We start from the raw sequence: 15,071 nt of genomic DNA, 5'->3' as shown, positions 1-15,071 counted from the left end.
GCTGCAGTTTTCCTGAACCAGTACTGCCACAGGTATCATTCTGTCTGATTGCAACAAAATGTTTAACTGCCGAAATATGAGGTCAGAGATGTATTTAAACAGTGTTTAGCATATGAACAACGTGTCTCAGATTAGACTTTAGACCGAGCCGTCCGTTCATTAATATCCATTTCTTATGATGAAAATTTATATTGAAACAATTTTAGCAATTACATTTCATCTCCTTGTTTATTTAATAACAATAATATTTCCCTTAGACACACACGTTCGCACCTAGTGTATGCCCAAAGGAAATATGATGTTAATACGATGACTGTATTTCAATCAATAGACCCAGTGGCCTTCCGTCAACAAATTTCACATATTAAAGTATGCACATTAGGCAGATATGCTAGTAAACATAAAATATTATCACTCGCAGTCGTTGTGGGTTGCCATATTAATATAAACAAACCCTAACATCTTTACTTTGTTTCCTAGGTGTTTCCATGGCTGCTGACACACCTGTTTCTAGCTATACTTTTCACATCGTCGGAATCGTTTGCGGTACATTATTGCTCATTTCTGTTGTTGTCGCCGTGACAGTCTATAAGCTAAAGAAGGCAAAGAAAGGTGGTTATACAATAGATGCTTTTATGAATGAGACCTATCTAGGCCTCACAGGCAGGACCAATGAAAACCCCTATGACAACACGAAATCTATTTACGATGAAATTCCAGCAGATGCCGTGATGTAATTCATTATATGCGACGGTCAAAATATATTCATCTTGGACAGTTTGGAAGTAGGTGAGAGGAAATATCCAGTCTTAACATGCCAGTCAAAAAGGAACTTCAACATAAATATCGGATTTGTATGACAAGAAGGTTGAATTGAATTTCCTTTGCTTAAAAAACATAAACTTGAGAAACAGAGAAACGTTACTTTTATAAATTAAACTGTTCTAAAGAAAGGCATTAGTTTGTATTAGTTTCACTAGCGGTTGCCTTAAACGTTTTAGGCAAGGAAATATACGGTAATGTATCAATGTTATACTTTATCAATTCGTTCATTATTCCATAAAAAATAGAATCCAATGATAAGGATTTATTCTCATCCTCTAACTAGAAACTGAATGGTTGATATTTGGAAGGGTAAGGTGTTCCGGAAAATGTGCCTAGTCTAGTCATAATAATTGTACATGTACATCTATATTCCTTTTGAATATTGTGTGCGGCCTATCTAGGAATAACACTTCTACATGTAATATTGAATATTGCTACGACTCTCTGGTCTTAAGGTAAGTAACAGAAAAGAGGAAAAACCATCAAGTTTTGTATCATTCAACAATTGTTTTTCCCCTAACCTACAAATTGAGAATTAAAAATGATTGTGAATTCAGTCCCATATAGTCCTACAATTATGTTTACAAGTCAAAATTTACCAACTTTCAACGGACTTCCAGTGATATCCCAATTAAATTCCAGTACTGAATATCCTGACGTGCCTGTAGACTCAAATGAATATCTTGACGTGCCTGTAGACTCAAATGAATATCTTGACGTGGCTGTAGACTCTAATGAATATCTTGACGTGCACGTAGACTCAAATGAATATCTTGACGTGTCTGTAGACTCTAATGAACATCTTGACTTGCATGTAGACTCAAATGAATATATTGTCGTGCCTGTAGACTCAAATGAATATCTTAACGTACATGTATACTCAAATGAATATGTTGATGTGCCTGTAGACTCTAATGAATATCTTGACGTGCATGTAGACTCAAATGAATATCTTGACGTGCCTGTAGACTCTAATGTGCCAGTGTCATATCGTGTGGCGATGTGCAAACAGTCTTTTGACGTATCTCAATAATAAAATGCAAATATGGTTTTGTCTGAAATCTCTTTAATTCCAAATTAATGTTCCAGTTCAAGAATAAAATCGATGAGCACTTTGTATTTCCAGTTAATAATAATTTGAGTAAATAATTCCACCCAAATGAAAGTTGTGAACACAACAATAAGACTGATTATATCTCAGATGTTGAATGCAAGAATAACTAATATCTCAAGTAAACAACATTTTGAAAAAACTAAGATACAAACGTAGAACCAGGATTAGGACCAAGCGTTCAATAATAGAAATGTTGAAGTTGTCAACAAGATAAAATTTGTTACTAAAATTATCATCAAAAATGGCAAACAATAGATATTATAGGATCTTCCATGGGGGAATTCCAATGTCCAAGACCCATACCCACATACGCATATTTACCTTCATTGATAATGATCCTAATATTCAACCCATACTAATAGAGAAATATTAACTATGTGGTATCTGTTTTAAAAAATATTTTACTGGTCATGTACACAATGAACTTGATTTTGGAGAAGGTCAATTCCAACATACAATTATACATAAAATATAATCATTGCTATAAAAATAAAAAACATAACCAATAAAAATTAAATATACAAAGCAATATAGAATGCGCATTCTAGGAATAGTACTTGTACATATAAATTTATATTCCTATTGAATAAAGAATGTGCCCAGCCCTGAATAGTATTTGTTTATGTAAATTTATATTCCTTTTGAATATAGAGCCTTTTTACTAAAAGAAAATAGGGGCTTTTTTATTTCAATAATGCAATATTTATGAGCATTTTATATTTTGTTGTCAGGCAATTATAACACCGGATTTTAAAATCTTCATCGGTATAGTCAGGGATAAAAAGACATAAACCATTTGGGTGTACAAATAACATTTTATGTTATATCCAATCTCCGTTTGAATAAAAGACAAGCAAAATTATAGTAAAGACCTAGTCATTCCATCAAATTGTCTTGATTAATAGGATGATAACATCAGTGTCTGAAAATTTTATTTCTAAATATAGTATCAAATATACATTGCTGTTTGATATTGCAATATTAAATAGTGCAAAATTTGAATTGCAAGGAATGCATGAAAAGAAAAAAGTTCATCACTGCTCATTTACCCATTACGACTGAGGTGTGTGTGTGTGTGTGTGTGTGTGTGTGTGTGTGTGTGTGTGTAGACATACATACATACATACATACATACATACAATAGTAATCAATTCTGACTTGAATATACCGCTCCGGTGGTCTCGTGGTTACCAAAGACACAAAAATGGTACTAACAGCTGCCTCGCCTGGCGCTGAGCGTTAAGAGGTTAGTGTTAGGACTGGTCGGCCTGGTATCAGGATATTGTGACTGGGTGGGACATCATGCTACATGTCTGCGGCATGACGCCCCCGGTGCTAGACATCACTATAAACTGTCACACTGCAGACATCGTAGCGATATGACTGAAAAAATGTTAAAGATAGGTTAAAAATCCAAATCACACACACACACGCACATTATTAACGATTTCTTCTATGATATTATTCATGACAGTGTCCATTTCCTTTGTATTATTAAAGGCAAGGGATGAAAAGCTTTTCTCTAGATCCAAGGTTACTTGCTGAAATTCTGAAGTTTCTATGAAAACCGCGTTCTCAATTTTTTGTGAAAGGGTGTAATATGTCTAGTCCAGATCTTTTTTAGGTCCCAGGTGGCTTGCTTTTCAAAACGTACAAAAGGACACGCTTCATCTGAGGTCATCGTTAGTAGCACCCATTCCAGATCTTCCTTTTTTAATTGATACAGTTCTAACTGTTTAATGGTATAAAATCAGTCTGTCCGCAAAGCAGACGATTATGCATTAAATACGGTCATTTAAGGAAGCTTTGATTTATTTGCTAGTTTTCAGTCTCCATCGACTCAAAACTTGATAAGACAATAATCAGTATCCTCATTTTCCTCCATTTCAATTGAATAGTTTGTTTAGCTTTATAAACAAGCATCTTCCTTCATTTGAATTAAAGAATTTGTTTATCTTTGAACACAAGCATCTTCTTCCATTTCAATTAAAGAATTTGTTTAGCTTTGGACACAAGCATCTTTCTCCATTCGAACTGAATAATTTATTTAGCTCTTACTCCTTTGAATTGATGAATATATTTAGCTTTGGACAAACACATTTTCCTCCATTTGAATTGAAGAATTTATTTAGTTTTGGAGACAATCAAAAAATGTATTTCGAAATCCCCTTAACAGTAGCCAGTGAAAGAATGTAGAAACCCATCATAACCAGATCAAATACGAAAAAGTCCTTTTCCAATAAAATTGTGAGCACATTAAGTTTAAAGCTCTGCTTTTCGAATTTCGTTGATTTTGTTAATCGTGGAATGTGACCGCTCATAGATTACTGGACCATCAGACATAATATTAAACGCGTGGAATGTGACCGCTCATAGATTACTGGACCATCAGACATAATATTAAACGCGTGGAAAGTGACGGCTCATAGATTACTGGACCATCAGACATAATATTAAACGCGTGGAATGTGACGGCTCATAGATTACTGGACCATCAGACGTATATGAGTGAGTATCTTATTCTTTATAATTCTTTATCTAAGTTAACACAAAAAGAGTTCTGACTTTTGCAAATAAGCAGTTTAATTCTTGTGGTGGGGCTAACGGGACACATATGTATAAATGGAAGAAGGTACGGATAACTGGAAAAATGGCGTGGATATATTGTTGCTTAACTGCAGGCTTCTGTTTTATTATAAGAAGGACTCTTTTAATACGAACTCCATTGTCACTGATTTGGGAAAGGTGATCATACTTGACATAATGTTTTATGAAGATGAAACGTTTAATAGCTTGGATGCCGATCCAGCAATGGAGGGGTTGGTTCAAAGTTTAGAGTTCCGTTTCAGAGTTTCATGCGGTAATGCCATGTCCGTGACACTTTTTGGTACAAGGAAATAAACGTTAATAATAATAATAATAATAATAATAGTGCAAGTTAAACGTTTTATATAGTATTTGTTTCCGTATTCTACATGTAACACATGTAAATGGGCTAACTGTATATACGCAAGTGTTCCATCAATTGGATGTAGATAACGTTCTATGTCAGCATTGCCAAGAGAAAGTGTCTTTTTTCGTTGATTTTGTTAATCGTGGAATGTGACCGCTCATAGATTACTGGACCATCAGGCATAATATTAAACGCGTGGAATGTGATCGCTCATAGATTACTGGACCCTCAGACATAATATTAATCGCGTGGAATGTGACCGCTCAAAGATTACTGGACCATCAGACATAATATTAATCGCGTGGAATGTGATCGCTCATAGATTACTGGACCATCAGACATAATATTAATCGCGTGGAATGTGACCGCTCATAGATTACTGGACCATCAGACATAATATTAAACGCGTGGAATGTGACCGCTCATAGATTACTGTACCATCAGACATAAGACTGTATATGAGTGAATATCTTATTCTTTATAATTCCTTATCTAAGTTAACACAAAAAGAGTTCTGACTTTTGCAAATAAGCAGTTTAATTCTTGTGGTGGGGTTAACGGGACACATATGTGTAAATGGAAGAAGGTACGGATTACTGGAAAAATGGCGTGGATATATTGTTGCTTAACTGCAGGCTTCTGTTTTATTATAAGAAGGAATCTTTTAATACGAACTCCATTGTCACTGATTTGGGAAATGTGATCATACTTGACATAATGTTTTATTATTAATAACCTGGATGCCGATCCAGCAATGGAGGGGTTGGTTCAAAGTTCAGAGTTCCGTTTCAGAGTTTCATGCGGTAATGCCATGGCCGTGACACCTTTTGGTACAAAGAAATAAACATTAATAATAATAATAATAATAATAATGATAATAGTGTAAGTTAAACATTTTATGTAGTATTCGTTTCCGTATTCTACATGTAACACATGTAAATGGGCTAACTGTATATACGCAAGTGTTCCATCAACTGGATGTAGATAACGTTCTATGTCAGCATTGCCAAGGGCAGATAAGACTCAATCGATGAGTTATATACTTTTGTGTCTTTCTGTTTCTTTTACATTGGAAAGTGTTTTTCGCTAACCCGAACGCAGCGATATAAGGAGTATTGGTTATAACTCATGCCTGTATATCTAAACCTAATAGAAGAAAAACAGCACTGGAACCGTTCGATTGAAGTCATTAAATCATGGCTTTGTTATTAAGTGTTTTAAAGGATTATTAAATTTCGGCTCCTTTTAGTTAGAAACTTACATAGCATTACTACTATTAACAAGATATAAACTGTATTTAACAGTCAACATGGCACACACTGTATTTGGTATTGCCACAATCAACAAGGCACGAACTGTATTTAATACTGTCACAATCAACAAGTCATAAAATGTATTTGATATTGTCATTACCGACTTTTGCGTACTCGAACAAACATGCTTCTACGTAAATTCAAGAATTGTTCATTGAATATCAAAATTAGATTATTCAAATCTTATTGCTGCCCCATGTATTGTGCTCCTCTGTGGACAAAACTTTAGTGAACGTATGAAAAAAACTAGTTATTGGTTATAATAATAGTCTTCGTTTCCTATTAGGTCTTCCTAGGTGGAACAGTGCCTCCAACATGTTTGTAAATTATAATGTATTCAGTTTTGATGAAGTAATGAGAAAGTATGTATTGTCAGTGATGACAAGAATATCTAATAGTAAGAACTGTATATTGAAATCTCTTTGGAACTATAACAGTCATTTAAATTCTCATATTATTAGCTGATGGAACAAATTACTACTTAATTGTGTCATTTAATTTCATTTTTAACAATGCATGTCGCAGTTAATAGTTGCAGATGTATCTTTATACTTGTAGGTATGATATATATGTTCTTTTATGTTTGCAATGTTTTAATTTATATCTATATTTTATTTTAGAGGTATGGACTTTGTAGTCTGAAATACAGAATTGTTATCTTATCTTATAGTCAACAAAACATAAATTGTATTTAGCATTGTCACAGCCAACATAGCGTAAACTGTATTTTGTATTGCCAGTCAATATTACGTAAACTTTGCTCTGCTAAGACAAGCCTCTTCTTTTAAGAATATATGCTGTAAATTAAGAGGCGGGTTACCTGATATTAAGTTTAATTCATGACGAATTCATAAAATGAAATATGACGATAAACTCTGTCCATACTGTCATCTTAATATTGTAGAAACAATATAATTTTGTTTGCAGTTGTCCAAACTTCGGAGAGATTCATATGAAGTATTTACCTCTATTTCTGTATTTGAAGATAAAAGCTGAGAAGTAATCTCAAAGACATTATTCCATCAGTTTGTGAGTTTTTATCTTTTAGCAGGGAGAAAAGAAACCTATTATGAAAATATAAGTACTTATACTTGCTGTACTTGTACTAAGTAAACTCGCTTCATACGTTTGTTTTTTGTTATATTTTTGCATGTAATTTAGACCTGTGTCCTATTGTACTGAATAAAGTATCATTGTTTGCCTGTACGTACGTCGCACCAACTTAAGTTTAGGTCCTACTCGTATTCTCAACAAGCTAAATCATGCCAATTCATGCTTGGGCAGATACAGCATACTTTGTATCATGCCTCTTCTGTCTCGTAGTCTTGTCTTAAAAGAAGTCACCTTTTTGTTGGCATCAGTCTCTTGAACAAGTAGAAGAGGTCAAATGGGGGTGAAGTTTTCTTCGGAGATGGGTTTCTTTTTTCCCATCAAATAAGATCTTAAGTCAGGCTTTGCTGCCATCATCATTAACGTACGAGAAGAAGAGGCAGAAGAGACGGTCGCATATCAAGGTGCTTTAAGCACGTGTGCGTTCTAGAGGCAGAAGAGACGGTCGCATATCAAGGTGCTTTAAGCACGTGTGCGTTCTAGAGGCAGAAGAGACGGTCACATATCAAGGTGCTTTAAGCACGTGTGCGTTCTAGAGGCAGAAGAGACGGTCACATATCAAGGTTCTTTAAGTACGTGTGCGTTCTAGAGGCAGAAGAGACGGTCACATATCAAGGTGCTTTAAGTACGTGTGCGTTCTAGAGGCAGAAGAGACGGTCACATATCAAGGTGCTTTAAGCACGTGTGCGTTCTAGAGGCAGAAGAGACGGTCGCATATCAAGGTGCTTTAAGTACGTGTGCGTTCTAGAGGCAGTGCCTCTCTTTATGAGTTATTCTAATATGAGTTTTCTTCTTCTTCGAGTGTGAACTCGTTTCTACTTTCCTCTGTTTTTCTGTATTTTAGGTTTTCTTTCTTAGCTTTGCTATTAGGATCCCATCTTAAAAGTGAACGAATAATGATATTACCTGAAGAACCCCTTCAACCCGGTTTCAAAATGATTTTTTTTTTATTGAGTATCAATTCTTCCTTTGATCAAGAAGTTGTGGCCAAACTACAATATGGAATTCTTTTGAATAAAAATGTTTTTTTTGAATGTGACTGATGCCTTGTAGTAACTGAGGTGCTGCCAAAAGTAAGCCATCATAAAACTTGTTTGAGACTACCTCTAACAAATGTGTATGCTCTAGTCCTACTGTTTTCCTCGTCTTTTCGCATACGGTGCAATAATCAGCATGGAAGGATGAAGAAACACCATTGTCAGAAGATGAAGCTGAAAGGAAATCATATTGAATAGAAGTGAGTGATGTTTTATAGTTTGGGGTGGGGTTCTTTGACAATGTAACATGACTAACAGTTTATATTTTGTAATGGCAAAACATGCTGATGTTTGTACATAAAAGAAATAGTTCGTGTTTTCTTGCATGATATAATAAATACAGTTCATGTTTTTGTTGGTTCGGTTTTTCTTTCTTTATTTTATTTTTATGAATTATCGTGTTTACTAAAACGCTGTACTTCATAACCTTCTCCCAAGTAGACAAATCCTGCTCTAGATGAATGTTTGGGATTGAGTCCTTCTATATATTTATGCCACCTTCATTTCAACACGTCGAATAGACTGATTAAAAGCCAGTCAAAGCAACAGGAATCTTGCATTCATCATTGATTTGTAATTTTCGATAATCTAGAGTGATGACATTGCTAATATTGTTGAATAGAGCAAACTCCTTGACTTCTTCGCACTTCCCTTAGATGAAATCTTCATGAATGAATTCCACGTAATGTAACGAGTTTCCTTAGTCATTGATTAGTTGATCGGCTTGGATAACCCAATTAGTATGTCTTTACGAATATTGGACGTTGAGCAAGTTTTTCCCACAAACAATTCAGCATGACGTTTGCAAGCCGTCATCTTTCTTTGTTCTGTTCGACGTGCTCCAATGTGATGTCTGCTAGGGATCGGTACCTTTATCTGAATTCCGCAGCAATAATGAGGTAAAACGGGATTATACCAGTTCGTCTGTTGTAAAACTTGACATCTGATGAAGTCTACGTTTTTGTAAATGTCTTCCACTTTGATGATTTCTGTCAAAATGTAAAGATGAAGGGATCGAGCATATTCATATAGCCAAGGACACAACGCACACACGACGATGTATTGGATTTGCTGTCCTTGAGATTCGACGACTTAATACAACGCACACACATCGATGTATTGAATTTGCTATCCTTGAGATTCGTCGACTTAATATAACGTACACACATCGATCTACAGTATTGGATTTGCTATCCTCGAGATTCGTCGACTTAATACAACGCACACACATCGATGTATTGGATTTGCTATCCTTGATATGTGTCAACTTAATACAACGCTCACACATGGATGTATTGGATTTGCTATCCTTGAGATTCGTCGACTTAATACAACGCACACACATCGATGTATTGGATTTGCTATCCTTGATATGCGTCAACTTAATACAACGCACACACATAGATGTATTTGATTTGCTATCCTTGAGATTCGTCGACTTACCAAATCCACCTTTTCAGCCAATATAGATGTCACATTCTCAGCCAGTATTTCAGCTGTGGATTCAAGTAATAATTCACTCATGTTTTTAAGAATGCCGTCGGTATTCTAATAGAAGCTCCCTTCTAATAAACGTGCATACCCCTTTTTCCACACAAATATATACCTACCTTATCCAGGCTGAAAGATCCATATACCTCAATTATGGTATGTCCTAATAATATCAACAGTACAAGAGTAATCCAACGAATGTTAGAAACATTAAAACAACTTCATTTATGAACATTTTCGGTCAAACAGTAATGTACGATTCTCCAGGCCCCCACCACCCTCCCGGAAATTCCACCGCCACCAGTGCGTATATTAGAACAGTTACGGTATTCTCCACTGATTGACCATTTATATTCGGCTCACTATTTCAATACTTCCGTGACGTCTGGGAAGTACTTACAGAAATAGGATGAATTAATCTCAGTAATCAAGAATGGAGGATACCCATTGGTCATTATATTAGTATATGTAGACATCTTAAGTTTTGTTTACCACGCTTTCTGCGCCATTACAGGGAAATCGAATCTTTGTTAACTAAATTTTATGAATGCATTGATAGTACCGCTGTTTTCCATACTACTAACTATAAGATTTAAAAAGATAATTTAACGTTTTATTATTGGAATGAATTTAATGTAACCTTTTTACAGTCAAGCTAGTCCGTTAGTATTGTAACAAAGAGGCAATGGGGCATAACTCTTACGAGTCTATGTTTTTAAAATAAGGAACAGAAAAGTGGAAGGTAACAAGCTTAAGATTCAACAAATCATTTATTTCCCCGAACACAAAATGAAAATGAGGAAAAGCAACTTACGGTATTGCGAACTAAATTATAAAATAATCCAAGAATTGCAGACATTAGTCCAAATAATTTAAAGTCCTGAATAAAATTCAGTAAAAGTCCAGAATAAATCCAACATACTGACGGCGATGATTCGTCTGCGGTAACTTGAAAGTGTTGTTGAATCACAGTAATATAATTCCAGATTTTAATTCACTATGAATACCAGTACATTTCTCTGTCGAAAAAAATCATCGGATCTCTTTTGTATTTCGAGAAAATATGATCACTTGAATTCAATAATTTGAAGAAATAAAATTTCCAGCCCAAAAATGAAATACTGGACACAACATATAATGCAATTGTAAAAAGCTATGTCTTAACGCACAACTGGATAAATCCTCTCAGCTACAAGATTATATAGTTCTCTACCTGACATCAGGTTATAATTAGCATTTTCTAAAAATAAAACATTACATAATGGAAAATAACCTTCTAAAATGATCATGATGTTTACAAAATAAAAATCACAATCTGGATTATGTAAAATACACTAAGAAAATTCCAAAACCTAGATCTAGACAAAAATTTCATTACATGCTGTTGTACTGTAACATTGTATGTTGGACTTGGCTTTGTCCAAAATTGAATTCATTTCTGCTTGACTTGAATTTAATGTTTTATATATTTTATTCTGTGTAAACAAATAATAGATAAATTATTCTCTGTGTATGGTATTCAAATTATTATTATTATTATTATTATTATTATTATTAATATTATTATTATTATTATTACTACTACTACTACTACTACTACTAATAATAATAATAATAATAATAATAATAACAATAATAATAAAAATAAAAATAATAATAATTCATTTTTCTATTTACGTTTAGATAAATCCATGTCCCTGTATACGAATGCTTGTTTCTACATATGATTTCTAGCTGACACGGTTAATAAATCGTATAAATTGAGTTGTTGCTAATTTGATGAATACGAGTAATTAAAGGTGATGTAGCGTTTTCTTGGCTGTGATTCGAATAATAATAATAATAATAATAATAATAATAATGATGATGATGATGATGATGATGATGATGATGATAATAATAATATTGATATTAATAATAATATTAATAATATCAATAATAATAATGATAATAATATTGATTATATTAATAATAATAATGATGATGATAATAATAATAATATTGATATTATTATTAATAATTATAATAATAATAATATCAATAATAATAATAATAATAATAATAATAATAATAATATTGATGATAAGAAGAAGAATATGAAACGAATGGGAGAGTCACCAACAATTTAGGGTTTCTCTAGACAATGACTTGACAGACGAAGCTGTAACGAAAAGAGAAGACTAAATAATACACTTGAATTGTTGTGTAAGAAACAGTATGTACAACACAACAAAAAACGATGACAGCATATTTTTGTAGTCATTAAGAAAGGACATCAATCACTAAGCCTCTGGAATCGAGGACAAAACGAACAAATCTAAACTGTTTTCAATCCTTCATTCCTTCATATTATTTAATTTGGCCGCTCTGTGTCTTCTTAACGCAATTATAATATATGTTTCTGGAATGATTGAATTGCTCTAAATAAATTGAGATATAACTTTGTTTTGAATATGGCTATTATGAATTTTCGGATTTTTTAAAGTCTGCTGTCGCTGTACAGTGCCTCTATTTTATTTTCCAAAATATTTTAACAAGATGGCATTTTACTCAAACGAAATAATATGCTGCACAAACAAAATGATACCTTGTTTAAGCGAAAAAATATAATCTTTGAGAGAAAAAAGTCTTTTAACGAGATAGTATTATGTTTAAATGAAATAAGATCTTCTTTAAACAGGATGATATCTTTGTGGCACTGTCTGTCCACCGTAAACGTCAATCGTCAGCCAAATATACTAAGTGGCTATGAGTTGGACGTCAGAAGGTAAATGACATTTTAAGTGTCCATTTCACCAAACGTTGAGATGTAGTATTTGTAATAAGAAGAAGAAGAAGAAGAAGAAGCAGAAAAAGAAAAAGAAGAATTATTATAAATAATAATAATAATAATAATATTGTTATTATTATTATTATTATTATTATTATTATTATTATTATTATTATTATTATTATTTTATCTAGTAGTAGTAGCATTATCATCATTTTATTGTTTTCGTTTTATTATTACCCTTCATATATGTATTTATTGAGAGATGTCAGCCAAAGAAGAGAGAGACGTATTATAATTAAAATTTCCTACAGCGTACGTCACCAGGATGCAATGGTTGTGTTATGTGATTTAGGCACTGCTCAAGGAACGTGTTTTTATGGTGGCATTCATTTGAAAGAAACTAAATTAAAGGAATAAAATGGCAATAAGGGTGATGCGCACTGTGTTCCGAAATGTATCCTATTAGGAAATGGTAAACCATCTCCTCTCGCCATATTCTTGTAATTGTGATGGAACACTACCTGTAGTTTCCTTTCTTATGGAACAGGTGTAAGCGATGATACACCTTACTTTATCTTTTTTTCCACGATGCTAACAATAAACCGTGCAGAGCTAAATTGCCCGTCACATTGTGATGATAATGGACTGGAGCATCATATTCTTGAGTGACAAAAAGTCAGAGGCTTTTTAGAGTGCTGACTCAGGTCAACCACGTTGATCCACGAAGAATGTATTAAAGGTGCGCGTCCAAACTCTGGTCAGGTTTTCTCGGTCAAGGAGACTTGGTCCATAGTAATGTGTTATCAAACTGTTAACATCATCATCAACAACAACAAAGATATTAATAATTAGTATTACATAATATCACTCTTGATGTGCTCATATCAATCACAGCCACTTTCATCGTTAATCTAAAAATAAGTTGTGTATCAGAAGATAAATTGAATCAGAAAAAAATAGTTCTAATAGAAGTAGTAGCAGTAGTATTTGCTAGTGTTGTTTTTGTTGCTATAATACCATATGGACTTGTTTATGTAAGTGGAGTCAAACTGAAAACAAAAAATAACTTGATCTGCCGGATCCTATCGCGCCTGCAGACCTGGGTCTGTGTTGTTTGTTCTACTGATTACTCCTAACTGAACCGACCCAGATCTGATCATCCTTTGAACATTTCAGATCATCTTCCTGTGAAAATAGAGTTGGTCACACCTTTAGTACATAATGCAACAATGGCTGACGAGCATATCATTCATTCCATAAATTGGAAGAAAGCCTCAGCAGAACAAATAAATAGATATAAGGAAGCAACACGCAATGAATTATTATTCAAGACACCGTAAAGATTTTACATGAAGCAGCTTCTAGGTTTCTCCCCATAAAGAGGTTTTGCCCATACGCTAACCCCTATTGGAAACTATTAAACGTAAAAAAGTTTCACACGGAAATGCGGCTGAAACGCAGGGTATGGATTTCTAATAGTAGGCCAAGAGGCTGGGAATATATATCATATGTGAACTATAAGAAAGCGAAGAAATTGTTTGCAAAAGAATTATTGAAAGCTAAAGAAATATACGATAGAGAACAATTTAGTGAGCTTGAAAAGGCTGCAGAGCTCGATATTTCTACTTTCTATAAGTTTATACGGAATAAAAGAAATAAACGCGATTACATTCACGAAATCGATACAAACGGAAAAATTGTACGCGATCACGACTCTATTAGAGAGTTATGGGCAAATCATTTTTCCAGTTTATCACTGCCTGACAATACTTATCTGTACGATGAAAATCATTACCAGATGGTCTTAGCAGAGGTCAGAAAACAAACTAAAGAAACCTATTCACACTTTGATGAACTTGTTGATAAAATCCCCACTAGAGACGAAATCAGTAGTGCAATTAGCTCTCTCAATAAAGATAAGGCATGTGGCCACGACGGTATTGTTGCTGAGCATTTACTGTTTGCGGACCCTCCAAGCAGTGTACAATTACTTGAAATGATATTCACAAAAGTGTACGAGGCCGAGAAGTACCCGTGCCACTTTAAACAAGGTTTAGTTATACCAATATTCAAAGGAGGGGGAAAGAACAAATTAGATATGAATAATTACCGCGATATAACTATAATTCCAGTGCTTCAGAAAGTTCTTGAACAAATTATACATAGTAGACTACTTTAATTTTCTAAGCAGATTTCTTTTCCAAATCCATTGCAACAGGGTTTTAGAAATAATTGCGGTAGTATCACTGCAGCGTTCTGTATCAAAGAATCTATATGCTACTATTTGGATAAAAATACTCCTGTCTATGATACATTTCTTGATAATGCTAAAGCCTTCAACACAGTTTGGCATAACGGGTTATTCTACAAGTTGTACAGACTTGGCATGAAAGGGAAGACCTGGCGCATCATGAAAGATTCGTTTGAGACAGTAACAAGCTCTGTTTTATATGCG

The 15,071-nt window shown here is 33.9% G+C and overlaps 2 protein-coding genes across 2 annotated transcripts in view; one reads left to right on the top strand and one right to left on the bottom strand.

Moving 5' to 3' along the window:
- Window positions 1–7,329, top strand: part of LOC149787301 (uncharacterized) — a 98,943-nt gene extending 91,614 nt beyond the window's left edge. The window contains exon 17 of the mRNA XM_089977839.1: window positions 481–7,329. Coding sequence (XP_089833965.1) covers window positions 481–737 — 257 coding nt within the window. The 3' untranslated portion in view covers window positions 738–7,329. The remainder of the gene's footprint in view (window positions 1–480) is intronic.
- Window positions 7,330–8,445: 1,116 nt separating this feature from the next.
- The window catches only part of LOC149787300 (sodium-dependent phosphate transport protein 2B-like), a 27,468-nt gene continuing 20,842 nt past the window's right edge, over window positions 8,446–15,071 (bottom strand). Inside the window, exons 7-8 of the mRNA XM_089976086.1 lie at window positions 9,796–9,848; window positions 8,446–8,526 (exon numbers count right to left, since the gene is read on the bottom strand). Coding sequence (XP_089832212.1) covers window positions 8,446–8,526; window positions 9,796–9,848 — 134 coding nt within the window. The remainder of the gene's footprint in view (window positions 8,527–9,795; window positions 9,849–15,071) is intronic.

Source organism: Sinohyriopsis cumingii, chromosome 12, assembly GCF_028554795.1.
Source record: "Sinohyriopsis cumingii isolate HCF-2022 chromosome 12, ASM2855479v2, whole genome shotgun sequence".
Taxonomy (NCBI): Eukaryota; Metazoa; Mollusca; class Bivalvia; order Unionida; family Unionidae; genus Sinohyriopsis; species Sinohyriopsis cumingii.
The sequence above is the reverse complement of the archived record's forward strand: the minus strand, read 5'-3'. Positions and strand labels throughout refer to the sequence as shown.